Here is a 27,598-nt window from a genome sequence, read left to right on the forward strand (position 1 = left end):
CTGGAGAGATTACTTAAACAAAGAAGTACTGTTGATAAAAACATGACTGGTCTCTTGCTTTCATCAAAATTAGAAATCTATCTCAGTCCCATATTTGACTTTTATTTAACTCAGCAAATACTTACTGTGCATCTACTTGCCATTAGGCATTAAGCTTCCTGCTGGGGAGACTAAGATGAATGTGATGTGGTCTCTAATCTTGAGGAGCTTGGAGTCAATTGGAAGAGAATGACATGAAGGGATAGTGAGACTAAATTTATAGCTCTGTAAGTGTGTGGGGAAAACAACCTGTATTTGCAAGGGAATCTGCAGCATTCTTTAATAAAATATTACCTCAACCCTCTAAGAGTATTAGCAATGGAGAATTGCCACTCACAGAAGAGATGGCTAGACTTTCCTCTTGTTCTATTAGATTCACCCAGTCCTGGGGATCTCTCAGATCTCTTTAACACTCAATCTCGAATGTTAATAAACTTATCCCTTAGAGAGTCCCCTACAGAGTCATTCCTATAGGTCACCTGAGGCCAGGCTGGAATACTTAAACAGAACTCAATTAAGGTTTATGGATAACAGAACAGAAGAGTGTCAAACAGTGAGAAATGCAGCTTACACAGTTTCTATTCCAAATACCCTAGGGCATCTCCCTGCCTAGATCTTGCAAGCCTCCTATGGTTAGCCCTCCTCTCCCATACTAACAAAAATGACCTCTTGGGCTTCCCTGGTGGCGCAGTGGTTGAGAGTCCGCCTGCCAATGCAGGGGACACGGGTTCATGCCCCGGTCCGGGAAGATCCCACATGCCGCAGAGCGGCTGGGCCCGTGAGCCATGGCTGCTGAGCCTGCGCGTCCGGAGCCTGTGCTCCGCAACGGGAGAGGCCACAACAGTGAGGGGCCCGCATACCGCAAAAAAAAAAAAGACCTCTTGTTGGTTTACCTCCTCAAAGTCCAGACCCAAAGGAGCAAGGCCCAGAGAAAAATGGTATGTGTGTGTATGGGGCGGGGGGTGATAGGATATTTCAGATTATCTTAGTAGCTCTTTTGCTGAAATGAGAAGGCTCCATGACATATGGTTAAATGGAAAAAAAGAGTTTTAAAGCAGCATTTATTCATTCAAGAAATATTTATTGAGTACTGACTATATGCCAGTCATTGCTACATGCTGGGATACAGTGGTATCCCTTATTAAGTCCCATACAAAGTGTTTGTTAGATAAGTCAGGGCTTCCCTGGTGGCGCAGTGGTTGAGAGTCCGCCTGCCGATGCAGGGGACACGGGTTCGTGCCCTGGTCCGGGAAGATTCTGGGCCTGTGAGCCATGGCCGCTGAGCCTGCGCATCTGGAGCCTGCACGTCCGGAGCCTGTGCTCCACAACAGGAGAGGCCACAACAGTGAGAGGCCCGTGTACCGCAAAAGAATAAATAAATAAATAAATAAATAAATAAAATAAATAAGTCATCTGGGAGGTCCTAAATAGGAAACTAAGAATACGGTAGGATAGGCATTCGTATAAATATAGAAGTATACAGGTCTTTTGGCTGGTATGTTACATTTATTTATTACTGGTTCACACATACGAAATCATTAAAACAAAGAGAAAAAAAGCAAATGGGTGGAGGTAGAGTTAGGGGTTTGGGGAGATATTAGGTATTTACATCAAAAAACCTAGGCTGAGGGAAATCCTGCAAATCAGTGCAAAACTAAGCTCTGAGGTTCTGGAAACCAAGGCAAAAAGGAAAGTATGAAGAGTTACAAGGCTTTTGTTGCCTGACTAAAGGAAGATCCTTGACAATAGCAAGAGCCCTATCAGCACAACCTTTTGGTGTGTGGGTTTCACTGCTGGGTTTTCTTTGCCTTAAGGGGTTGCCCAGTAACTTTATATTAATGATCTACTGGATTCCTGTTTGTAGCATTTTGCTGTGTTGAGTCTGTTGGTTTTTCTGTTTTGTTTTGTTTTGACCTCCCCCGCCCCCCCCCCCAGTATTTCATAGGTCTGTTGTGTCACTTGAAGTTTATTTCAGTGCGCCAACCAGTCAGATGACAGTATTTACTGAATTTAACACCTGCTGTGTACAGAACACAGGTGGAGGTTAGGAGAGGAAGATTTATAGAAGACAAGATTCTTGCCTCTAAAGATGTTATTAACCCAATGAAGAGAGTGAGCACACCCTCATGAAGGACTCAAACAATAGTTTTTAAAAGAAATATACCAAAAATAGGGCTTCCCTGGTGGCTCAGTGGTTAAGAATCCGCCTGTCAATGCAGGGCACAGGGGTTCGATCCCTGGTCTGGGAAGATCCCACATGCCACGGAGCAGCTAAGCCCGTGCGCCACAACTACTGAGCCTGCGTGCCCTAGAGCCCGTGCTCAACAAGAGAAGCCACCGCAATGAGAAGCCCGCGCGCCGCAACAAAGAGTAGCCCCTGCTCGCCGCAACTAGAGAAAGCCCGCATGCAGCAACGAAGATCCAACACAGCCAATAAATAAATAAATTTATTTTTTTAAAAAAGAAATATACCAAAAATAAAAATTAATTTTGGGTGATTCCAAAGTATCCAGGGAGCATTAAATGGGCAGGGGTCAGTCGTGGTAGACTTTCTCCAGGAGGTGGGTTTTGATCTTGGATTTATACTAAGGTTCCTGAACTGGCAGGGTCTTGAACTGTCCAGAGCTAGTCACAAAAGCCAGAAGGAGTGAATCAAGTGTAGGGAAGGGTAAAGACAGGCCTTTGAAGAATGATACCAAGAAACTATAAAAGGAAGGAGGCTCTGCCCTGCGTTCCTTGGGGAAGAGGTTGCCAGAGCTCACTGGAGGTGTGTCTCATTTTATGCAATAGACACATTTTTTGAAAATATAAAATAGTCAAAAGCTGTTGAGTATTATGTCAGGCATTGAGTTTTAACCTTCATATCTACTCTGTAAAGTGGACATTATTTCTATTTTGCGTACAAGGCAAAAGCCTCAGCAGCGAGGTTAAGTGGCCTATGTGCCCAGTGTCAGTTAGCTATTAAAGGGTAAAACCCCCTTAATACCAAAGGTCAGTGGGTTTGTTTGACCACGAAGCCCAAGCTTTTTTATGCCACACAATTTTTGTAAGTTGGATATTTAAGATTCACTAGAGGTAATGATTTTTGAATAAGTCCTATAGTCGTTTCTTTTGTTACGTGCATTTATCCACAAACATTGTTTGCAGAGGTCTGAGGTAGAGGATAAGGATTTTCTTAACTGCGTGCATGACGGTAGTTTATTTCTTTAAACCTGCATCATTTTACCCCATTTGACATAAGATAATGACACCGAAAATATCTTCAATTTTTAGGTCACTCCGTCCATTCAGCGGATAATCTCGCAAAGCAATGTCATGGCCAAACCAGTCTATCTGGGGAGACACAAGTTTCCCCAAACGCCCAGGCTGTGGAGACCGGGAAAAGTGTAACTTGTATTCACACTAAGAAGGGGGCTGTTCAAGAACTAAAAAGGAGGGCCAGGTTCTGCGAGCAGGAAACTCGGTGGAGGTGGGTGAATGGTGACCCGCCCTCGGCTCGCGACCCTGGGCCCACGCCCCGCGGGTGTGGCAGCAGCGCCAGAGTGGCGCCGGGGCCGCGCCGGAGTGTGCGCATGCGCGCCGGCCCGCGCCGGCTACGCCTACAGACCCGCTTCCTTCTCGTAGTCTCACTCAGAGGTTACCCCAGCTCTCCGCTCCTCATTCCCGCGGTGCTCGAGGGACCATGGCCGATCCTCGCGTGAGGCAGATCAAGATCAAAACCGGCGTGGTGAAGCGGTAAGGAGCCGGGAGCGGCGCAGCTGCCGCCGCCTCCTCTTCCTCGCCCCGTGGCGGCCCGAGAGGCCGGGCGGAGCGCAGGCCCGAACTGGGCCCCGGACTCCAGGCCTCACCTGGGGCTCCGCGGCCGGTGGGGACGGGGCGGGAACGGAGGGGGCGCGCAGGTGCCCAAGTCACTGGACCGGGGCACTCCCCTCCCCCCGCCTGCCCCCTCCAAAACCCAGCCGCGGAGCGGTGAAGGTCGCGGCGGCCCCACCCCTCCGGCGCCCGCAGTCGGGGAGGCAGAGGGGCGGCGGCCCGGCTCTCGAGGGCGGGGCGGGCTGGGGTCGTATCTCCGAGTGCGCTGACCGGGCCTCACTGCGGAACCTGGCTGGCGGGGGGCGCTTCCAGTCCATTACCTGCGCTCACGTGGACGCGCGAGCCCGTTGTGAAGTTTAGGGGGTCGCCGCGAGCCCGGCCCTCATTAGAAATAGGACCTTGCGGGCACCCTGTCATCTAACATGGCAGGCGGGACTCGCAGTCTGAAGAACTGCGGCGTGAACTTCCAGCACACTCGACAAACTTCTGTGGCCTCACTCCCCGGTTAGCTTCCCCGAGGCTCGCCCCGGAGCTTGTGTGGTGCTGTTCAAGTAACTATCCTGGGTAGGCCAGTCCTGTAATTCGCCGTCATTCTCACCGCTGTGAGACACTGAAGTGCTTATTAGGCCTTTATTGTTCAGACGCCAAAAGATGAAACTTTTTGATGAGGCATTACAAGAGAAAAGATGAACAGCCTTCTGAAGAAGCAGGTTATTTGGCAGTAAACATGTCTAATCCTAGCTCTCTGGCTTCTTCCTCTGCCCACCTTTCCTCCCTGTGTTGATATTTTCACCAGAGGAAGGACAAGGCAAAGGGGAGAATAAATTCACTTTTTAAGATATTGCCTCCGCCGCTTAGCACAGCATTGCACTGTGCTTTCCAGAAGCTGTCATGATTGTTAAGGCGGTAAGGAGATAGGATGAGTAGTAGTGAAATGTACAGCCTTTTCTGAAGTGAGACTGCTTGGGTTCCAATCTTGATTCTGCCATATGTTATGTATTGTTGAATATATTACATTGCACCGTGCCTCAGTTTCCTCGTTTGTAAAATGGAGTAAGTACCCGCCTCGTGCAGTTCCAAAAAACGCCTGCTGTTCTGTTTAACAGTATGTGGTAAGTACTAGTAAATGTTAACTAATACTATGGTTTGTATTCCCATTTTACAGATGAGAAACTGAGGTTTAATGAAGTTAAAATAGGAAAAGTAAACTTGTCCGGGGTCACTGTGCTAGTTAGTGGCAGAGCAGGGGAAAGCACTAAGGTTTCTGATCTACAACCTTTTGTTTTAAGCTACAGTGCCCCCCAGAAGAGTATTTTTTAAAATGTGTGATAATAGAAGGGGAGTTGAGATGTGTAACTGAAAATATAATTTGCCCTATTACCCCCAAGTTCTGTTTTCACTTTTGTTAGACTTACTTTGGTTATATCATTTTCATAAATCTATTTGGCAGAAGTACCAGGGTATAATGAAGAGTGCTTTAGATGGAAAGTCATGAGAAATGACTTTTTTTATTGAGTATAGTTGATTTACAATATTAGTTTCAGGTGTATAACAGTGATTCAAAATTTTTATTAATTATTCTCCATTAAGTTATAAAATATTGGCTATATTTCCTGTACTGTACAATATATGCTTGTAGCTTATTTATTTTATATGTGGTAGTTTGTACTTCTTAATCCCCTACCCCTATTCTACCCCATTCCCTTCCCTCTCCCCACTGGTAACTACTAGTTTGCTCTCTATATCTGTAAGTCAGTTTTTGATCTGTTATATTCATTTGTGTGTTTTATTTTTTAGATTCCACATATTAGTGATAACATATAGTGTTTGTCTTTCTCTGTGTGACTTACTTCACTAAGCATAATACCCTGTAGGTCCATCCATGTTGTTGCAAATGGCAGAATTCCATTCTTTTTTATGGCTGAGTAGTATTCTGTCGTGTGTGTGTGTGTGTGTGTGTGTGTATGTACGTATATCACATCTTCTCTATCCATTCATCAGTTGACCGATGCTTAGGTTGCTTCCATAGCTTTGCTATTGTAAATAATGCTGCTGTGAACATGGGGGTGCATGTATCTTTTCGAAATAGTGTTTTCATTTTCTTCGGATAAATACCCAGGAGTGGAATTGCCGGATCATATGGTGGTTCTATTTTTACTTTTTTGAGGAACCTCGATGCTGTTTCCCATAGTGGCTGCACCAATTTACATTCCCACCAACAGTGTACAGGGGTTCCCTTTTCTCCACATCCTCACCAGCATTTGTTATTTGTGGGAAGACACACTCATTTAGATAATAATTTAAGTTTTCAAGCTTTCAAAAATTCTTAAGTACTTATGGAAACTGCTTGGAAATAAAGTTTTGTTTTCATTTTATTTCAATAATAGAGCATTATCAAACTAATTTTGATTCTTCATACATAAGTAAATTTATCATTTTTATGAAATCCCTTCATAATTTACTTCATAATATCTCAAATTGCTTATAAATTAATGCAAATGCCTACTGTACATTTTTTTCATGGCTTTTCTGTTGACATTTTGGTGTAGAGCTTTCCCATAAGTACTGAAATGAGATATGTTTTTTAAAAAACCTAAAATTTATATTTTAGCTGCTTATTACTCATATTTTGCCTTGGTAGATAACTCTCAAAATGCATAAATATTGTTCCCTATTCTGTTACATTCTCCTGAAAATTATTTTACTCTGACTCCTTCCATCTTCTGCCTTAGTATCCTGTTTTTTTAAAAAATTCTACATTATACTTCAGCAAAGGAAAAAAATAGATGATGTGGCAACATGTTAATAATTGTTGGGGATGAATGGTCATGGGTCTTCATTATATTCTTCTCTCTATATATTAAACATTTTTTATAATAAAAAGGTATGCATTTTTTCTCCTCCAAATTTAGTTTCAAAGACTTCTCAATCAGTTTCATGATTCAGACATGTTCTTGGTCTTATGAATGGCATTCTGTGCATTGGTTTCTTAAAGCAGTGGTCTAAAATTCAGTTTCTGTTCTCAGCACCTTTTTTCTAGTCAAGATGTTCATTTCCCGTCACCTCATTTATCTTCAGAAGTAACAACTTTTATTTGGAAAAAGAGATTTAAAGTCATTTAAGCCCAGAATTCCTTCAGTTTTCTTTCCAGGAGTTCAGAACCATTTAGAAATATATTCTAGGTGTTAGTCCTAGAGTTCAGTTTGGGTAGGCTGTGTGCTTGGGAGGGTAAATTCTTAGAGTTTAGCGTCTAATCAAATCCGCTAAAATACTTCAGGTGATCCAAAAGTTCCCTGTAGTGGGTTTTAGGAAGAAATGTGGACAAGCAGATGGAATATTACTGGAGTATGGAAACAGGCAATAAATAAAAGGTGGTATTTGGCAATTGAGAGATCAAACAATGAGTGGAAGATGCACATTTCAGCATGTTGGCAAAATGGTGATTTTAGACCCTAAGGAAATAGGCAGAAGCCTCACAGTGCTCTAGTCCTAGAGAAACTTTGTTATTTCACATGGTAACAAAGGCAAAGGATCTGATTTCCTGAAATAGATTTCAAGAGAGAGGTTAGACCCCTAGAAACAGGAGAGTCCAGTTACTAGGAATGGCTTGTAAGGTGAGAGTTAGACAGCAATGAGTCTGACTTGGTACTGAGTTCCTGACTGGTAGGACTTGTCAAATATCTCCTCCCCTGCAATGGGATTGTTTTTCTAGGGCTAATTCTGGCTGTGAATTAGAGATATGTGTGCACTAGGGGCTGGGTAATATACGAGTTTCTGCAAGCAGCAGCCTGTGTTCACATGTGACTCGTTGTTAGGTATTAGTTGGTAGGTTTGGGTCTTGCAGCCTCTTTTTAAAGATTTGATGTTCGACAAATATTTAACAATTGAGGCTGAATATCCTTTACCAAATTACACCAACATCACTGGAATATTTTTCTTTATCTTCTTATCTTCCCTTGAGACTGGGAGTGACATCAGTGACGAAACTGTCTTGTTCACTGCTCTGTCTTCAGTGCCTGGCATGGAATAGCCACCTGACCTAAGTTTACTGAGATTAATTGAATGATCAATGCCAAACAGTATTAAGCAAGGTCAGATTTACTCGAGTTTTCTATTGAAATAATCACAGCCTCCTTTTTGTTCATCCTTGATAATTTAAGGGCTTATATTAGGAGTTTGGGATTAACATATACACACTACTATATATAAAATAGATAAACACAAGGGCCTACTGTATAGCACAGTGAGCTATATTCAGTATCTTGTAATCACATATAATGGAAAAGAATCTGAAAAAGAACATATATATGTATATGTATATCTGAATCACTTTGCTGTGCACCTGAAACTAACAACACTGTAAGTCAACTATACTTCAATGTAAATAAGTAAATAAATAAATAAATAAATAAATAAAGTGTGTATGTGTATGTGAAAAAAATAAAATAAAAATAAAGATTTGAATCCATGTTCCAGATTGCTAGACCTACTTATATGTGACTGGGCACAGCTAATCTGGCAGCCCTAGCAAGGAGTTACCAGATATGACTCCAAATTTCTTCTTTTCAAGTGCAGAACTGTAAATCTCCGCCCCCCCACCCCCCAGTGTCTCGCTGACATTAGTTGTCTGGGTTTACCTGGGACAGAAGGGTTTCCAGGATGTGGAACCTACAGTGCTAAAGCTGGGAAAGTCCCAAGCAAACCAGGGTGATTCGTATTAGTACTTACATAAGTAGCTAACATAGCACTGTTTTGTGTGTGCTGTGATTATTTGGAGACTATTTGCTGATAGTTCAACTGTGAATTGAATGTTGTACTTTACTTAAAACTTAAATGCATCCTGTAAATATGAAGTTTTGCCAGAGAAGCTTTTTTTTCTGTATTAAGTTATTGGTGATTTAGAAAATACTTTTCTCTAAAGTAGAAGATACAGCATTGATTTTTTTCTTCTAGTTTTATTGAGATATAATTGACATACAGCAACTATATAAGTTTAAGGTATACAACATAATGATTTGACTTACATACATCATGAAATTATTACCACAGTAAGTTTAGTGAACATCTATCATCTCATATAGATACAAAATTAAAGAAATAGAAAAAAATTTTTTTCCTTGTGATCAGAACTCAGAATTTACTCTCTTACAACTTTCATGATAACATATAGCAGTGTTAATTATATTTAACATGTTGTTCATTACATACCTAGTAGTACTTATTTACCTTATAACTGGAAGTTTGTACCTTTTTGACTATCTGTATCCAATTCCCCTTCTCCCCCACTCCCCACCTTTGGTAATCACAAATCTAATCTTTTTTTCTATGAGTATTTTTTGTTTTTGAAGTATAATTGACCTACAACGCTGTGGTAGTTCTTGATATACAACATAGTAATTTGACATTTCTGTATTTCAGAATGATCACCATGATAAGTCTAGTTACCATCTGTCACCATACAAAGATGTTACATAATTATTGACTATATTCACACTGTACCTTTCATACCTGTGACTCATTTATTTTGTAACTGGAAGTTTGTACCTCTTTTTTTTTTTTTTTTTGCTGTACGTGGGCCTCTCACCGTTGTGGCCCCTCCCATTGCAGAGCACAGGCTCCGGATGCGCAGGCTCAGCGGCCATGGCTCACGGGCCCAGCCGCTCCGTGACATGTGGGATCCTCCCAGACCGGGGCACGAACCTGTGCCCCCTGCATCGGCAGGCAGACTCTCAACCACTGCGCCACCAGGGAAGCCCAGTTTGTACCTCTTAATCTCCCTCACCTATTTCTCTTTTCCCTCCACATGCCTCCCCTTTGGCAACCACCTGTTTGTTCTCTCTGTGATTCTGTTTCTGTCTAGTTATGTTTGTTCATTTGTTTTGTTTTTTAGATCCCACATATAAGTAAAATCACACAGTATTTGTTTTTCTCTGTCTGATTTATTTCACTTAGCATAATGCCCTCTAAGTCCATCCTTGTTGTCACAGATGATAAGATTTCATTCTTCTTTATGGCTGAGTAATATTCCATTGTGTGTGTATGTATAAGTAATTATAAATATATATATCAATCACATTTTCTTTATTCATCTGTTCATGGGCACTTAGGTTTCTTCCCTATCTTGGCTATTGTAAGTGCTGCAGAGAACATTGGAGTGCATATATCTTTTTGAATTAGTATTTTAGTTTTCTTCAGGCAAGTACTCAAGAGTGGAATCGCTGGATTGTATAGTAGTTTTATTTTTAATTTTTTGAGGAATCTCCATACTGTTTCCTATAGTGGCTGCACCAATTTACATTCCCACCAACAGTACACAAGGGTTCCTTTTTCTCCACATCCTCACCAACATTTGTTATTTGTTTTCTTTTTTTTAAATTTATTTATATTAGTTTATTATTTTTGGCTGTGTTGGGTCTTCGTTGCTATGTGCAGGCTTTCTCTAGTTGCAGCGAGCAGGGGCTACTCTTCGTTGTGGCGCACGGGCTTCTCTTGTTGCTGAGCATAGGCTCTAGAGCGTGCCAGCTTCAGTAGATGTGGCGCGTGGGCTCAGTAGTTGCGGCTCGTGGGCTCTAGAGCGCAGGCTCTGTAGTTATGGTGCATGGGCTTAGTTGCTCCGCGGCATGTGGGATCTTCCCGGAGCAGATTCTTAACCACTGCGCCACCAGGGAAGCCCTGTTATTTGTTTTCTTTTTGATACTAGCCATTCTGACAGGTGTGAGGTGATATCTCATTGTAGTTTTAATTTGCATTTCCCTGATGATGAGTGATGTTGAGCATCTTTTCATGTGCCTGTTGGCCATATGTATATCTTCTTTGGAAAAATGTCTATTCAGGTACTCTGCCCATTTTTTAATCAGGTTGTTTGTTTTTTTGATCTTGAGTTATGTGAGTTTTTTGTATATTTTGGATATTAACTCCTTATCAGATATATGTTTGCAAATACCTTCTCCTGTTGAATAGGTGACCTTTTCATTTTGTTGATAGTTTTGCTTTGTTGTGCAAAAGGTGTTTACTTTGATTAGTTCCATTTGTTTGTTTTTGTTTACCTTGCCCAAGGTGACAAATCCAAAAAGATCTTGCTAAGACTGACGTCAAAGAGCGTAGTGCCTATTTTTTCTTCTAGAAGTTTTATGGTTTCAGGTATTACTTTTATTTATTTATTTTTTTTGCGGTACGTGGGCCTCTCACTGTTGTGGCCTCTTCCGTTGCGGAGCACAGGCTCCGGATGCGCAGGCTCAGTGACCATGGCTCACGGGCCTAGCCGCTCTGCAGCATGTGGGCTCCTCCCGGACCGGAGCATGAACCCGTGTCCCTTGCATCGGCAGGCAGACTCTCAACCACTGCGCCACCAGGGAAGCCCCAGCCTTGATGTTTTAAATGCTGATATGTTATTTCAGCTAAATGACATATGTCTACCATAAGTTTCCAAGTATGATTTCTGTTTATAAAATAAGGGTTTTTCTTTTCTTAAGCTGTATTTATGGTAAATTCAAGAAATTCTTCTGCAAGAACAAAATGTTTTCATTCATTTAACATAAAAGGTTATTTAATAACTTTAAAGCCAACTTATTTTCAATAAAGCCTGCTAAAAATGTCCACTGGTGAGTGAATTAATTCATTAAAAATGCTTTCTGAAATATATCTTTTTATAACCGTTTTAGATTGGTAATGGCTTAAAATCCAATGTGAACAAAGAATGTTAGGGCATTGGAAATAGCACTGACATTGGCCCATAGTTTTCCTCTGATTAAATGAAAGTGACACCAGTAGATTAGAATGAGACTAGGACAATTCACACTGCAATTGTGTTAGTTTAACTTTAACAATCTTTTAACACTCTTGTTTAAATGTAGCTGACATACCATAATTACAAATCTACAAGGCTTGATTATAGAATTTTACATCATGGATCTGTGGGGAAATTGTATTGATTTTTTTCTTTTTTTAAAAATAAAGCAAGCACCTTTTCCAAACTGTGGCATCTTCTTAAGTTTGTTTATACCCATACCTCTAATATACAACTGTGTATGATATGTATAACATATATATTGTACAGCAGGCATAAAAAACATAAAGGTAAGTAAAATTGCCACAGTTAAATATATATATTTATATATATAATATATGTTATAGTGACAAACATATATTTATATATATATAATACATGTTATAGTGACATACATTATGTATATGTATGCGGATTATATATTTTATACTGACATAAAAGTGAAAAATATGAATGACACATGTACTTACATAGACATGGAGATATAGTTTTACCTGTTGAGCTGTAGTTGTATGTACACTTCATCTTTTTAAAGTAATTATGGATAGAAATATGGTGGACAGTGCTGGGAGAGGTTAGGGACATAGCCTTGTAAATTATTCTTGTAAGCTTTAGTAGCTTTGTACCTTTTCGTGTATTCTCCTCTTTTTCCACATCATAGCGCTTTGTTGTGAGTTAAAGTAAGTTCAGCCAAAATGGCCAACCTCCTACCTTGAAATTTAGCCAACTCCTTTTGGAATGTCTGTAATGTATCCAGTTCTCCAAAGTGATGGTCAGAGTCACTGTCAAAATGGATTGCAGGTGGTCAGCTCTTCCCCACCTTCAGCCAACTACTTGGCAAGCATTTACTCGTAGTAGCTACACAGCTGGCAACCAGATGTCTCTTTAAGCTGGAAAGGAGGAAAGCTAAGGCCACTCATGACCTTGGTTTTCCCAGCACAACCTGTATTATTCTGCAAGTTGAATGTGGAAATGAAAGATCTTTCGACCCCTGTGTGTGCATGTAAGTGTGTTCTGTGTTTTCATTGCATTTTTTTGTTTGATAGAAAATTTTTAAAATTTGTAGTAAGCCAGGTTGGAAAATTTTGTTAAAAATAGTAGTCCACACAGACCTACTAGAGCATGGACTTGAGGATATGGGGAGGGGGAAGGGTAAGCTGTGACAAAGTGAGAGAGTGGCATGGACATATATACACTACCAAATGTAAAATAGATAGCTAGTGGGAAGTAACTCCATAGCACAGGGAGATCAGCTCGGTGGTTTGTGACCACCTAGAGCGGTGGGATAGTGAGGGTGGGAGGGAGGGAGACGCAAGTGGGAAGAGATATGGGAACATATGTATATGTATAACTGATTCAGTTTGTTATAAAGCAGAAACTAACACACCATTGTAAAGCAGTTATACTCCAATAAAGATATTTAAAAAAAATAGTAGTCCAGAACTATTTAGGATATAAATGCTTAGATGTGTGGTCTTCCTTTTCCAACATTCCATTTCCAATAATACAATTATACAAGAACATAATTCCAACTGTGATGCTGTTTAATGTGCCCCAATAGAGCTCATTTTAAAATAACAATGACTGATCCAAAGATCACTTATTTAGCAGCCTCACTCAGAACCTCTATCTTTGAAGCACCTGGTATGGTGTTGACATATAAGAAATGCTCAACAGAAGTCTTTACAGTGAACAAAGACATGGATGAAGCCTTACTCTATAAGGATTTTTGACCTAATAAGCAGTAGGGAGCTACTGAATCGATTGTGATGTGACAGCATAATAGTATAGTTATTGCTGCAGTTGGAGTTAAACAGATAGAATTCCAGGCTCCACTTACTACATAGGTGACCCTGAGCAAGTTATTTAACCTTTAAAAGCCTGAGTTTTCTTAGCTGGAAAATGGGTTAATGATAGTATCTTTCTTGTACTGTTGTTCAGAGAATTGTAAGGCAATCATTTAAAGCACTAAGCCCAAATGCCAGATATGTGTGTTCAGTATATATTAACTGCTGTCATTATTATCATCATAATCATTCTGTAGAAGTATAAACAGTGTAGTCTCTCCAGGAGAGACCCTGGAACTTGCTTTCTTTTAAACTTTTTTTTTTTTTTGGCCGTGCCACACGGCATGTGGGATCTTAGTTCCCCGACCAGGGATCGAACCCACGTACCCTGCATTGGAAGTGCAGAGTCTTAACCACTGAACCACCAGGGAAGTCCCTTGCTGTCTTTTTTTTTTTTTTTTTTTTGTGGTACGCGGGCCTCTCACTGTTGTGGCCTTTCCCGTTGCGGAGCACAGGCTCCGGACGCGCAGGCTCAGCGGCCATGGCTCACGGGCCCAGCCGCTCCGCGGCATGTGGGATCTTCCCGGACCGGGGCACGAACCTGCGTTCCCTGCATCGGCAGGTGGACTCTCAACCACTGCGCCACCAGGGAAGCCCCCTTGCTGTCTTTTAAATTGTGATTAAAAACTCGCTTTTAGTTGTTTGTCATTTTCACTGATTGGCTGTGGAGGGAGAAGGGTGGACCATGAAGCTTGTGTTTTGGATTAATCTTCAGGACTTTGTAATGGTCATTTTTCTTTAAATTGCTGAGATGTTGATTGCCTGCTTTGAAGCCCCAGCAAAATATCTCTGTTTATATCAGTGACCCTGTATTTTTAACACCTTAAAAAATACTGTATCTTCCGCCCATTTTTTTGATTTCGGTTGTTTGTTTTTTTGATATTGAGCTGCCTGAGCTGTTTGTATATTTTGGAGATTAATCCTTTGTCTGTTGCTTCATTTACAAATATTTTCTCCCATCCGGAGGGTTGTCTTTTCATCTTGTTTATGGTTTCCTTTGCTGTGCAAAAGCTTTTAAGTTTAATTAGGTCCCATTTGCTTATTTTTGTTTTTATTTTCATTACTCTAGGAGGTGGGTCAGAAAAGATCTTGCTGTGATAATGGCCATGATCAAAAAATCTACACACAGTAAATGCTGGAGAGGGTGTGGAGAAAAGGGAACCCTCTTGCACTGTTGGTGGGAATGGAAATTGATACAGCCACTGTGGAGAACAATATGGTGTTTCCTTGAAAAAGTAAAAATAGAAGTACCATATGACCCAGCATATAACCTGCGAAAACCATAACTCAAAAAGTCACATGTACCCCAGTGTTCACTGCAGCACTATTTACAATAGCCAGGACATGGAAGCAACATAAATGTCCAATGACAGGTGAATGGATAAAGAAGATGTGGTACATATATATAGTGGAATATTACTCAGCCATAAAAAGGAACGAAATTGGGTCATTTTTAGAGATATGGATGGACCTAGAGTCTGTCATACAGAGTGAAGTAAGCCAGAAAGAAAAAAACATATCGTATATTAACGCATATGTGTGGAATCTAGACATATGGTACAGATGAACCTAGTTGCAGGGCAAGAATAGAGACGCAGACATAGAGAACACAATGTGTCAAGGCCAGTTTCCCTCTTACTGCACTTGCATAAAGTTTATTGTAGGGAAGAGTAGTCAAGTGAGTGAGTGTTTAAGAGCCCTTATTCTAAAATCTATAAATGATTCACCAAAACTGTCAGAAGACATCCCTACAATGCTAATGCTAGATTATAATTATTTTCAAATCCTTCTTAATATTTTGTTTTTAATTGAGTTCCCCCTTTGTTGTTGATATCCTTTCACCTGTGCTAAAGAAATATTTTATGGAGCCTTATGTGTATACACATGCTTTAACTCAGGGTTTATTTGTCTATAAACCAGTAAGCATCTATTTTTCCACGAAATGATCCTCAGCTTCTGAACAGTACTAAAATGACATGCTTTTAATGTGCATCCATTTCCTGAAATATGTCTGTACTCTATGAAGCTTTTGAAGACCTATAATTCTACTGAAGTGTAATTCAACTTAGGTTACTAGTACAGTAATTTTCATCTCAAACCTAGGACGTTAAGTTCTAAGGACTTTGCACTATATAAGATATACAAAGATTTTCTTAAGGCCAAGCAGTTCTTCTCATCTTTTTAGGGACCAGAGGAATGGTGTATAATACATTGCTTATAACAAAACAGGCGTTTAATACATATTTGCAAATTGAGTTGAGGAGTGGAGAAAACCAGAAAAGAGGTCAGTTATATGAGGGGGAACAGCTCAAGAGTCTGTTCCCCCTCCTATAATTGAAGTTTGCTTTTATCACTAAAAGTGAGAGACTTTGAAAGGAGAGAGGTTGCTGAATACTCCAGTTAAACTTCAGAAGAGCAATAAAGGGCTTCCCTGGCAGTGCAATGGTTAAGAATCCGCCTGCCAATGCAGGGCACACGGGTTCAAGCCCTGGTCCGGGAAGATCCCACATGCAATGGAGCATCTAAGCCCATGAGCCACAACTACTGAGCCTGAGTTCTAGAGCCCACGAGCCACAACTACTGAGCCCACGTGCTGCAACTACTGAAGCCCGCATGCCTAGAGCCCATGCACCGCAACATGAGAAGCCCGTGCATCATGACGAAGAGTAGCCCCGGCTTGCTGCAACTAAAGAAAGCCTGTGCACAGCAACGAAGACCCAACACAGCCAAAAATAAATGAAATAAAATAAATACATTTATTTTAAAAAAAAGAGCAATAAAACAGCTGCAAGTAATCACAATCCACAAAGACTTTTGTCAGGATAGTATTTTTATTGGAGAAATGAAAGATAAGAAAATATATTTATATCAGGGATTTCTTTAAAAGTTAACAGTTTCACAGGATTTTTTCTTACCTAGACAGGAAACTAGTCTATTGTAGAAACATTTTAAGCTTTTTTATAAATTTATTTTTTTATTTTTGGCTGCATTGGGTCTTCGTTGTCACACGTGGGCTTTCTCTAGTTGCAGCGACCGGGGGCTACTCTTCTTTGCAATGCACAGGCTTCTCATTGTGGTGGCTTCTCTTGCTGCAGAGCATGGGCTGTAGGCACACAGGCTCAGTAGCTGTGTCTCGTGGGCTCTAGAGTGCAGGCTCAGTAGCTGTGGCGCAGGGGCTCAGTTGCTCTGCGGCGTGTGGGATCTTCCCAGACCAGCGCTCAAACCCGTGTCCCCTGCATTGGCAGGCAGACTGTTAACCACTGTGCCACTGGGGAAGCCCTAGAAACATTTTTAATTATTAATAAGTTCAATCTAAAAATGGTTTTGAGGGACTTCCCCGGTGGCGCAGTGGTTAAGAATCCGCCTGCCAGTTCAGGGAACATGGGTTTGAGCACTGGTGTGGGAAGATCCCACATGCCACGGAGCAACTGAGCCCCCCTGCTCCACAGCTACTGAGCCTGTGTTCTAGAGCCCGCGAGCCACAGCTACTGAGCCCGCGTGCCACAACTACTGAAGCTCACGCACCTAAAGCCCATGCTCTGCAACAAGAGAAGCCATTGCTGGGCTTCCCTGGTGGCACAGTGATTGAGAGTCCGCCTGCCGATGCAGGGGACACGGGTTCATGCCCCGGTCCGGGAAGATCCCACATGCTGCGGAGCGGCTGGGCCCGTGAGCCATGGCCGCTGAGCCCGTGCATCTGGAGCCTGTGCTCCGCAACGGGAAAGGCCACAACAGTGAGAGGCCCGTGTACCACAAAAAAAAAAAAAAAGAAGCCATTGCAATGAGAAGCCTGTGCACCACAATGAAGAGTAGCCCCCACTTGCTGCAGGTAGAGAAAGCCTGCGTGCAGCAAGGAAAACCCAACGCAGCCAAAAATGAATGAATGAATGAATTAAAAAAATAAATAAGGCTTTGTAGTTTACCTAGAACTAACCAGAACACTGTCTCCCTTTGATTCTAATTTAATAGACTGTGTGCGTGTGTGTGCGTGTGTGTGTGTGTGTGTGTGTGGTGTAACTGCCTGTTGTTAAGTTACTTACATAAATAGGCTCACCCATACCAGGATGTTTTTTTTGTTTTTTTTTTTTTGCGGTACGTGGGCCTCTCACTGTTGTGGCCTCTCCTGCTGCAGAGCACAGACTCCAAACCCGCAGGCTCAGCGGCCATGGCTCACGGGCCCAGCCGCTCCGCGGCATGTGGGATCTTCCCGGACCGGGGCACGAACCCACGTCCCCTGCATCGGCAGGCGGACTCTCAACCACTGCGCCACCAGGGAAGCCCCCAGGATGTTATTTTTGAAACCTAAGAAAAATAGTAAGGATATAGGTAAATTGAAATCTCATTATGGGCAGTAGGTGATATTTCAGGGGAACGTAATATGGCAGAGTTTTGGGCCCAGTCCTTAAGGAATTTGTGCTCTGTTTTATAGGGTGCATATATCTAAATATTTATTCTTAGAACTGCAAGTATCTCTTTATATAAATCCCCAATCTCCAGCTTTCTCTTGAGCTTTAGACTCATTTTAAAGTATTGAATTTATGTCCTTAGTATGCTCTAGTTTCAAACTCCGTCTGACACCAAACTAATTATTTTCTCAAATCTGATCCTTTTCATCTATTTATTTTATGAAGAAAAAAATTTATTTCATGTATGAAAAAAATCGAGAAAACACAATAAACCTGAAATGAAACAATACAGGTACATTTGAAGTGCCCCTTTCTGAGTTTGTTCCTTTTCTTCTTTGCCTGTTAGTAATTGTTATTCTGAATTTGGTCTTTATCATTTCCACACATATTTTTAAACTTCTATTTTATATGTAGATATACATGAACCATATTAAAGTATTCAGCACATTTAACAAAACTTATATTTTTGTGTAACATAAAATATATCTGGAAGGATACATAGGAAACTGGTCACGTTGGTTGTCCCTGGGAGAGAAACTGTATAACTGTAGGACAGGGATGGGAGGAAATTCTTATAATTTTGAATCGTGTATTACCTATCAAAATATAGATTAATTTAAAATTTAAAAATTATAAGTAGTGTCATATTGTAGGAATCTTTAGTCTACTTTTTGTGCATATTACTGTTCTTGAGATTTATTCATGTTGAAACATTCAGCTCCAATTCATTCTGTTGCGTGAATTTACTAGTGTTTTGTTTCATTCTCATGTTGATGGATATTTAGTTTTATTTTTTCCACGTTTACAAATGATGCTACCATGTGCTTTGTTAAATATGGCTTCTAGTGCACATATATAACAGTTAGTATAAGGCAGAATTTTCTAAGGAATGGGCCCTGAATGGATTACAGGTATACAAGGGTATAGCTGTCCTTAATCTTCATGATGGCCAGGTATGGCCAAGAAGAGCCATGGACTGTATGGGGGAAGAGCCTTTCAGAAAAAAGAACAGTAGATACAAAGGCTTGAAGAAGAGAGAAAGATTGGCCAGTTTGAGGAGGAGCAACCAAGTGAGAAAGAGGAGAAGGGGTAGGAGACACCTTGAAAAGTAGGAGGGAGAAGATATAGATCCTACAGGGCCTACCTAGTGTGTAAGGATTTGGGCTCAAGTCTCAGGAGATGTCACCACCTCTGCAGAAGTTTCCTGTCTGTCTCCCTTCTTTGTGTTCTCAAAGAACTTTGTATAGTAGCCTTCTCTTATCTGTGGGGGATATGTTAAAAAAACTTGCAGTAGGTGCCTGAAACTGCAGATAGTACCAAACTCTGTATCTACTATGTTTTTTCCTATACTAATGAGTGGGTAGTGTATACAGTGTGGATGATTCACATCCTGGGTGGGACAAAGCAGTACAGTATGAGATTTCATCACAGTACTCAGAACGTGCATGCAATTTAAAACTTACTGTTTATTTCTGGAATTTTCCATTTGATATTTTCAGACTGCAGTTGACTGTGGGTAACTGAAACCTCAGATAAGGGGAGATTACTGTAATTATCTGTTCCTTTCATTAGACCGTTGGTTTCCAAAGTATGGTCCAGGGGCCCCTGGGGGTCTCTGACACCCTTTCAGGGTGTTTGCAAGGTCAACTTTATTTTCATAGTAATACTGAGACATTATTTGCCTTTTTCACTTTCATTTGCACAAAATTGTATAGTGGAGTTTTCCAGAGACTGTAATGATATGTGATATTGTAACAGATTGAATGAAGAAGCAGATCCAGATGTTTCTGTTAATCTAGACATTTAAAAGATTTGCAAAAATGTGAAGCATTGCCATTCTTCTCAGTAAATTTTTTCGTTTTGGAAAATATAGTTATTTTTTTATAAAATAGGTTATCTTGGTTAACATGTACATTTGTTGTTTTTAAGTGAATTAACAAATACTACATTTTTAATTAAAATATTTTTGTGATTTCCCAGTTTTAATTTCTAATACAAAATATTAATATCTGTAATTAACATAACCAAAAGTTCTTTGAGGTCATGTGGTATTGTAATTTGTAGTAAGAAATATATATTTCGTCTTCCTCCCCATTCCTGACAGAGAGCTCCTAAAACCCTTGAAATTTCCTTGGTGATGAGAGTAGTGAAGTTGTCTTATGTTAATTAGACAATTTTGGAAAGCACCTGGGTAACCTAAGGATGGGGGCTGTTGCAGGGGAACCAACCGTGATTAAAAAATTGGAACTCTTAGTCCCATCTCCTGACCTCTGGGGAGAGGAAAGTGCCGTGAGGTTGAATCAGTCACTGATGGCCAGTGATTTAATCAATTCTGCCTCTCTGATGAAACCTTCATAAAATCCCAAAAGGACAAGATTCCAGATTGGTGAATCAGAACCCATTCATACCACCATGTTGAGCTCCATACTCCCCAGGGACAGAAGCTCCTGTGTTTGGGACCCAGTCCTGTACATCTGTCTGTTGATTAATATCCTTTGTAATAAACCCATAATCCAGTGAGTAAACTGGTTTTCTGAGTTCTTTGAGCTGCTTTAGCAAATTAATCTAAGTCAGGGAGTGGTTCCTGGGAACCTCTGATTTATAGCCAGTTGGTCAAAAGCATAGGTAACAACCTGGGCTTCTGATGGGCATACAAAGTGGGTGCGTCTTGTGGGACTGAGCCCTTAATCCATGGAATCTGGTACTGTCTTTAAGTAGATAGTGTCAGGATTAAGTTAAATTGTAGGACACCTAACTGGTGTCAGAGAATCACTTGGTGTGGGGGGAAAAAACTCATATGTTGGAATTAGTACCAATCAGAATTATAGGCTCTCAGTAATTTTTAAAAGTATTTTGAGACCAAAGAGTTTGAGAACTACTATACTATAACAATAATTCTCAAACTTTATTATGTAAAAGAATTAACTTGGGTACTTTTAATTAATTTTTAATTTTAACGTCGGAACTTTTAAAAAACACATTTACTCAGGCTTTACCCCCTAAGATTCTAATTCTGTAAGTGTGGGGCAGGATCCAAGAATTTGTACGTTTTACAATGCCTTTGCATAATTCTATTATATATGTTCCTCTAATCATACTTCTAGAAGTATTGTACAGCTCTTTGAGCTTCGGGAAGTGCAAAACTGTTTTCTCCATGTTTGTACATTTAGCATACTCTCTAGTATATACTAGGTGCTCAGCATTGTTGAATGACTGGATGGGAGTTGAGGATAGAGTTGAGATCCAGGTGACATCAGCAAGATGTTTTGTTGGTTGGAATGGAGAATTTAAGTTGGGATGACTGGCAGTGACTCAGGTTGTGTCAAAAAAGGAGACAGATTTTTAAATTGTTTTTAGGTAATTCCAACAGAAGAATCACTCTAATACCTTATTTATATTATTAGTGAATAAAGTATTTCACACGTATATTTTCCCAGAGGTGAAACCCCTATAAGTGCTGAAACTATTTTTAAAGATACCTTTATGGAAAAATTTCCCCAAACATTACTTGGTTCATCAGACTACACTGCACTTTCCCATAATCAGTGTTTTCTTCCATCGCTGAAATGAATATTGCTACTAACTTTTAAAAATAGATGACCATAAAAATTTTAGGATTATTTGTTCTAGTTCTGTGGAAAATGTCCTGAGTGATTTGATAAGGATCACATTAAATCTGTAGATTGCTTTGGGTAGTATGGCTATTTTAACAATACTAATTCTTCCAATCCAAGAGCATGGAATATATTCCCATTTCTTTGAAACATCTTTAATTTCCTTTATCAGTGTTCTGTCGTTCTCAGTGTTTTATAGTTCTCAGTGTATAAGTCTTTCACCCCCTTGGTCAGGTTTATTCCTAGGTATTTTATTTATTTATTTATTTATTTGACATGATTTTAAAGGGTTTTTTTTGTTTTTTGTTTTTTTGTTTACTTTGAAATTTATATGGGACCACAAAAGACCCAGAATTGCCAAAGTAATCCTGAGGAAAAAGAACAAAGCTGGAGGCATAATCCTCCCAGACTTCAGACAGTACTACAAAGCTACAGTAATCAAAACAGTGTGGTACTAGAACAAAAACAGACATATGGATCAGTGGAACAGAATAGAGATCCCAGAAATAAACCCATTACCTACAGTCAATTAATCTTCAACAAAGGAGGTAAGACTATACAATGAAGAAAAGAGGTCTCTTCAGCAAGTGGCGTTAGGAAAGCTGGATAGCCACATGTAAATTAGAACACTCCCTCACACCATACACAAAATATACTCAAAATGGCTTAAAGATTTAAATATAAGTCATGACACCATAAAACTCTTAGAAGAGAACATAGGCAAAACATTCTCTGAAATAAATTGTAGCAATACTTTCTTAGATCAGTCTCCCAAGGCAAAATAAATAAAATCAAAAATAAACAAATTGGACTTTATCAAACTTACAAGCTTTTGCCCAGCAAACGAAATCAAGAACAAAATGAAAAGACAGCCTACAGACTGTGAGAAAATCTTTGCAAAGGATGTGACTGACAAGGGCTTTATTTCCAAAATATACAAACAGCTCGTACAACTCAACAACAAAAAAACAAACAATCCAATCAAAAAATGGGCAGAAGACCTTAACAGACATTTCTCCAGAGAAGACATACAGATGGTCAACAGGCACATGAAAAGATGCTCCACATCGCCAATTATTAGAGAAATGCAAATCAATGAGGTGCAACCTCGTATCAGTCAGAATGGCCATCATCAAAACGTCTACAAATAATGAATGCTGGAGAGGGTGTGGAGTAAAGGGAACCCTCTTACACTGTTGGGATGTAAATTGGTGCAGTCACTATGGAAAACAGTATGGAGGTCCCTTAAAAGACTAAAAACAGAGTTACCATATGATCCAGCAACCCCACTCCTGTGTGTATATCTGGAAAAGATGAAAACTCTAACTTGAAAAGATACATGCACCCCAATGTACATAGCAGCACTATTTAGAATAACCAAGGCATGGAAGCAGTGTAAATGTCCATTGACAGAGGAATGGTTAAAGAAGATGTGTATATATGTATGTATGTGTGTGTGTATGTATACACACACACACACGCACACACACATACCACAGTGGATAACTCAGCTGTAAAAAAGAATGAAATAATACCATTTTCTGCAACATGGATGGAGCTAGAGATTAACATACTAAGTGAAATAAGTCAGACAGAGAAGGATGAATATCACGTGTTATCACTTATATGTAGAATCTAAAAAAATGATACAAATGAACTTACTTAAAAACAGAAACAGTCTCACAGACATAGAAAACAAACTTATGGTTATCAAAGGGGAAAGGGGGTGAGAAGGATAAATTAGGAGTTTGCGATTAACAGATACACACTACTATATATAAAATAGATAAGTAATAAGGACCTAGTGTGTATAGCACAGGGAACTATATTCAATATCTTGTAATAACCTATAATGAATCTGAAAAAGAAAAAAATATGTGTGTGTGTGTATATATGTGAAACTGAAGTCACTTGCTGTACACCTGAAACTAACACAACATTGTAAATCAAGTATACTTCAATTAAAAAAAAAATAGGTGACCATAGAGTCAAAAACAAAGATGGAAGATTTAAGATGTGCTGTGAGGAGTGGATCCAAATTTGTTGCCCCAACAAATTTTCTTTCTTTGGGTCTTAGTTGTACAGAATTAAATTAATCTTAATCCTTGGTTTATGCTGCACGTCTTGGTTCATGCACAGCTCTCATTTGTTGTATTCCTATATTTATTTTTAAATAATATATTAATATGAACCCATCACCTAACACAGAACTAAAATAATGATAATAACATGTCTAATTTTGTGCTCCTCCCTCCGTCTGAGGTAATTGTTTTTAATCTTGTTTTTATTATTACCTTTTTTATTTTATATAATAGTATTATTTGTATATTACTAAGGTATATATTGTTTAGTTACCTTTTAGTTTGTAAGAAGGATATTTTCTGGGACTTACTGTTTTTCACTCAGTGTTATGTTGGTAAGATTCATCCATGTTTTTACATTTAGATGCAGTATTGACTATTGTGTAATATTCCATTGTGTGATAATTCCATAATTTATCCCTTCTTCTATTGATGGGCATTTGGATTGTTCAGTTACTATGTTTCTATGTACATTCTTGTTCACGTCTTTACTAATGATGCATGAAAAGTTTTCTTGGGTGTTTATCCAGGAATGGAATTGTTGGGTCATAAGGTATGTCAATGTTCTTTATAATTTATAAGGTAACAACTGTTTTCCAAAGTTGTTACCTTATACCTGATTTGGTGTTTTCCAAATCACCAGCAAAGTCCTGATTATCTTTTAATATAAGCATCCCCACAGATAAAGAGTGTAAAGGGGATGTGAGGCTCCAGTCCCACAACCACATACTTAATCACCTCCTTCCTCCTTGTGTAGAATAATGTACATCCCTCAGGCAGCCCAGGGTTTTTACCTGGTGGGAAGGGGGCTTCCTTTGGAAAGGGCAACCCTATCCATTTCCAGGACTGTGCATTCAATGTTGGATGCTTGGGAGCTGAGAGAGGAGGTCTGCAGACAGCAGTCTGTATAGTGGGTGCTGAAAACCATTTTGGTTCTGGGTTGCTTAGGAGCTGAGGCCAAAGAAGACCAACAATATTTTTAAATGATTCTTTTCCATGTTGTGTTAATTCTTTAATTTTTTCCAGTTTTATTGAGATATAATTGACATATAACATTATATTTTTTTTATTTTTTTTATTTTTTTTTTTGCTGTACGTGGGCCTCTCACTGTTGTGGCCTCTCCCATTGCGGAGCACAGGCTCCGGACGCGCAGGCTCAACGGCCATGGCCCACGGGCCCAACCGCTCCGCGGCATGTGGGATCCTCCCAGACCGGGGCACGAACCCGTGTCCCCTGCATCGGCAGGCGGACTCTCAACCACTGCGCCACCAGGGAAGCCCCATAACATTATATTTATTCAAAGTTTACAACATAATGGTTTGCAATATATATATATAGCAAAATGATTACCACAATAAGTTTAGTTAACATCACTTCACGTAGTTACAGTCTTTTCCTTCTGATGAGAACTTTAAAGATCTACTTTCTTAGCAACTTTCAAATATACAAATAGTATTGTTAAATACAGTTACCATGCTGTACATTACATCCCCAGTACTTATTTATTTTATAACTGGAAGCTTGTACCATTTGGTCACCTTCACCCAATTCTCCCCAATTCTATCCCTCAACTCTGGCAACCAAACTAAACCAAACCAAAACTATGAGTGTGGTTTTTTTAGAGTCCACATATAAGTGAGATCATACAGTATTTGTCTTTCTCTGTCTGACTTATTTCACTTAGCGTAATGCCCTCAAAGTTTGTCTATGTTGGCCCAACTAGCAGTTCCTTCATTTTTTTGTGGCTGAATAATACTCCAGTGTGTGAGTGTGGGTGTGTGTGTGGGTGTGTAGGTATGGGTATGTGTGTGTCTGTGTACATATTTTTTTTTTTATACTCAGGACTAAACCTGACCAAGGAGGTGAAAGACTTATATGCTGAGAAGTATAAAACATTAATGGAGGAAATTGAAGATAATTCAAAGAAATGGAAAGATATCTCATATTCTTGGATTGGAAGAATTAACATTGTTAAAATGGTGATACTACCCAAAGCAATTTACAGATTTAATGTGATCCCTATCAAATTGCCCACAACTTTTTTCACAGAACTAGAACAAAGAATCCTAAAATTTATATGGAACCATAAAAGACCCAGAATTGCCAAAGTATCCTGAGGAAAAAGAACAAAGCTGGAGGCATAACCCTCTCAGACTTCAGGCAATACTACAAAGCTACAGTAATCAAAACAGCATGGTATTGGCACAGAAACAGCCATATGTATCAATGGAACAGAATAGAGAGCCCAGAAGTAAACCCACACACCTATGGTCAGTTAATCTTCAACAAAAGAGGCAAGAATATACAATAGGGAAAAGACGATTGTCTTTTCAGCAAGTGGTGTTGGGAAAGTTGGACAGCTGCATGTAAATCAATGAAGTTAGAACACACCCTCACACCATACACAAAAATAAACTCAAAGTGGCTTAAGGACTTAAGTATAAGGCATGACACCATGAAAGTCCTAGAAGAAACAGGCAAAACATTCTCTGACATAAATCGTAGCAATATATTCTTAGGTCAGTCTCCCAAGGCAATAGAAGTAAAAGCAAAAATAAACAAATGGTACCTAATCAAACTTACAAGCTTTTGCGTAGCAAAGGGAACCATCAACAAAATGAAGACAGCCTATGGGTTGGGAGAAAATATTTGCAAATGATGTGACCAACAAGGGCTTAATTTCCAAAATAGACAAACAGCTCATACAACTCAATAACAAAAAACAGTCCAATCAAAAAATGGACAGAAGTCCTAAAGAAAAATGGGCAAAAGACCTCCTTTCTTAGACTTACATTTATGTTTTAAGCCACATCTATTTATCCATTCATCTGTCAGTGGACACTAAGGTTGTTTCCATGTCTTAGCAATTGTGAATAATGCTGCAGTGAATATAGGAGTACAGAATCTTTTTGAGATAATGATTTCTGTTAATTCTGATTTATGATACCTTAAGTTCTTAAGTTTGGTACAGCATTTCTAGAGAAAGATTTTAATTTATTATTGATAATTTTTAATCTGGTATTGTATGTTTTGTAATTATTACTGCCATAGGTTTAAAAATCTAGCAGACATACATACTTTCAGTCTTCTTTACCTGTCCCCCCCAACCAAGGGTGAGATGTTTAATTTTTATTTATTTATATCAGCTTTTGTATTTTCTATTGGTATTAGAAAGTATATAGGTCTCAAATAGATACTTTTATTTTCTGTATTTATATTATTCTTTTTAAACTAGCATTTCTAGTACTAGATTAAATAGAAGTAGTCTCAGGAGCCAATTTGACTTTTGTTTGTAAGAAGAATGATTCTAATGATTTTCTGTCTTTTGAATGGGGAATACTGTACATAATATTTTGCGATGACTCTGAATCTTCATTTTGAACATCTTGGGGTGAACACTGTGGCTGCCTCCTCAGTATCTATTTTTTCTTCTCTTGATATATACCTGTATTTTCATTCCAGTGTCCACCGTTTTTTACCACACGCACATAGCTCATGTTCTTTGAGGGAAACTGCTCCACTTCTAGCTTTAGGAATGGGCCTCTGAGTGAATCTAGCCAATCAGATTCCATTTCCTCATTACAGGAATTGATTCAGGGTGGGCATGTGATTTAGGCTGATCTAAGCAAGGTACACTTCAGAACTCTTGCTTAGAATTCTGGTACAACTGTGCTTTCTTCCATGTAATTGCTTGTGGCTGCAGCTTTCTTTTGGCACTAGGGAATCTGGCCTTGAGATGAAGCTTGTACTATGGGTGGCAGAATGAAGAGACGAAAAGAAATTTCATAATATGTCTGCTGGATCAGGCAACCCTGAAGCAGATCCTCCCCTGGATTTTAGTTGCATGAGCCAAAAACTCCCTGTACTGTTTAAATCCCTTGAATTGAAATCATGTTACTTATAATTGAGTAGTAACTGATATCATTTCTCTAATCTCTAATTTAGGTGTGTACCTATGTATAATGTAAGGAGCGATTTCCTTTACTGAACTGGCTAGGGATTTCCTTCCTT

At 39.6% G+C, this 27,598-nt stretch overlaps 1 protein-coding gene across 1 annotated transcript in view; it reads left to right on the forward strand.

Annotated features, from left to right (window-relative positions):
* Positions 1–3,626: 3,626 nt before the first annotated feature.
* The window catches only part of TBCA (tubulin folding cofactor A), a 110,289-nt gene continuing 86,317 nt past the window's right edge, over positions 3,627–27,598 (forward strand). Inside the window, exon 1 of the mRNA XM_079702370.1 lies at positions 3,627–3,774. Coding sequence (XP_079558496.1) covers positions 3,722–3,774 — 53 coding nt within the window. The 5' untranslated portion in view covers positions 3,627–3,721. The remainder of the gene's footprint in view (positions 3,775–27,598) is intronic.

The sequence above is a fragment of the Hyperoodon ampullatus genome (assembly GCF_949752795.1).
Source record: "Hyperoodon ampullatus genome assembly, chromosome: 4".
NCBI classification, from domain to species: Eukaryota; Metazoa; Chordata; class Mammalia; order Artiodactyla; family Ziphiidae; genus Hyperoodon; species Hyperoodon ampullatus.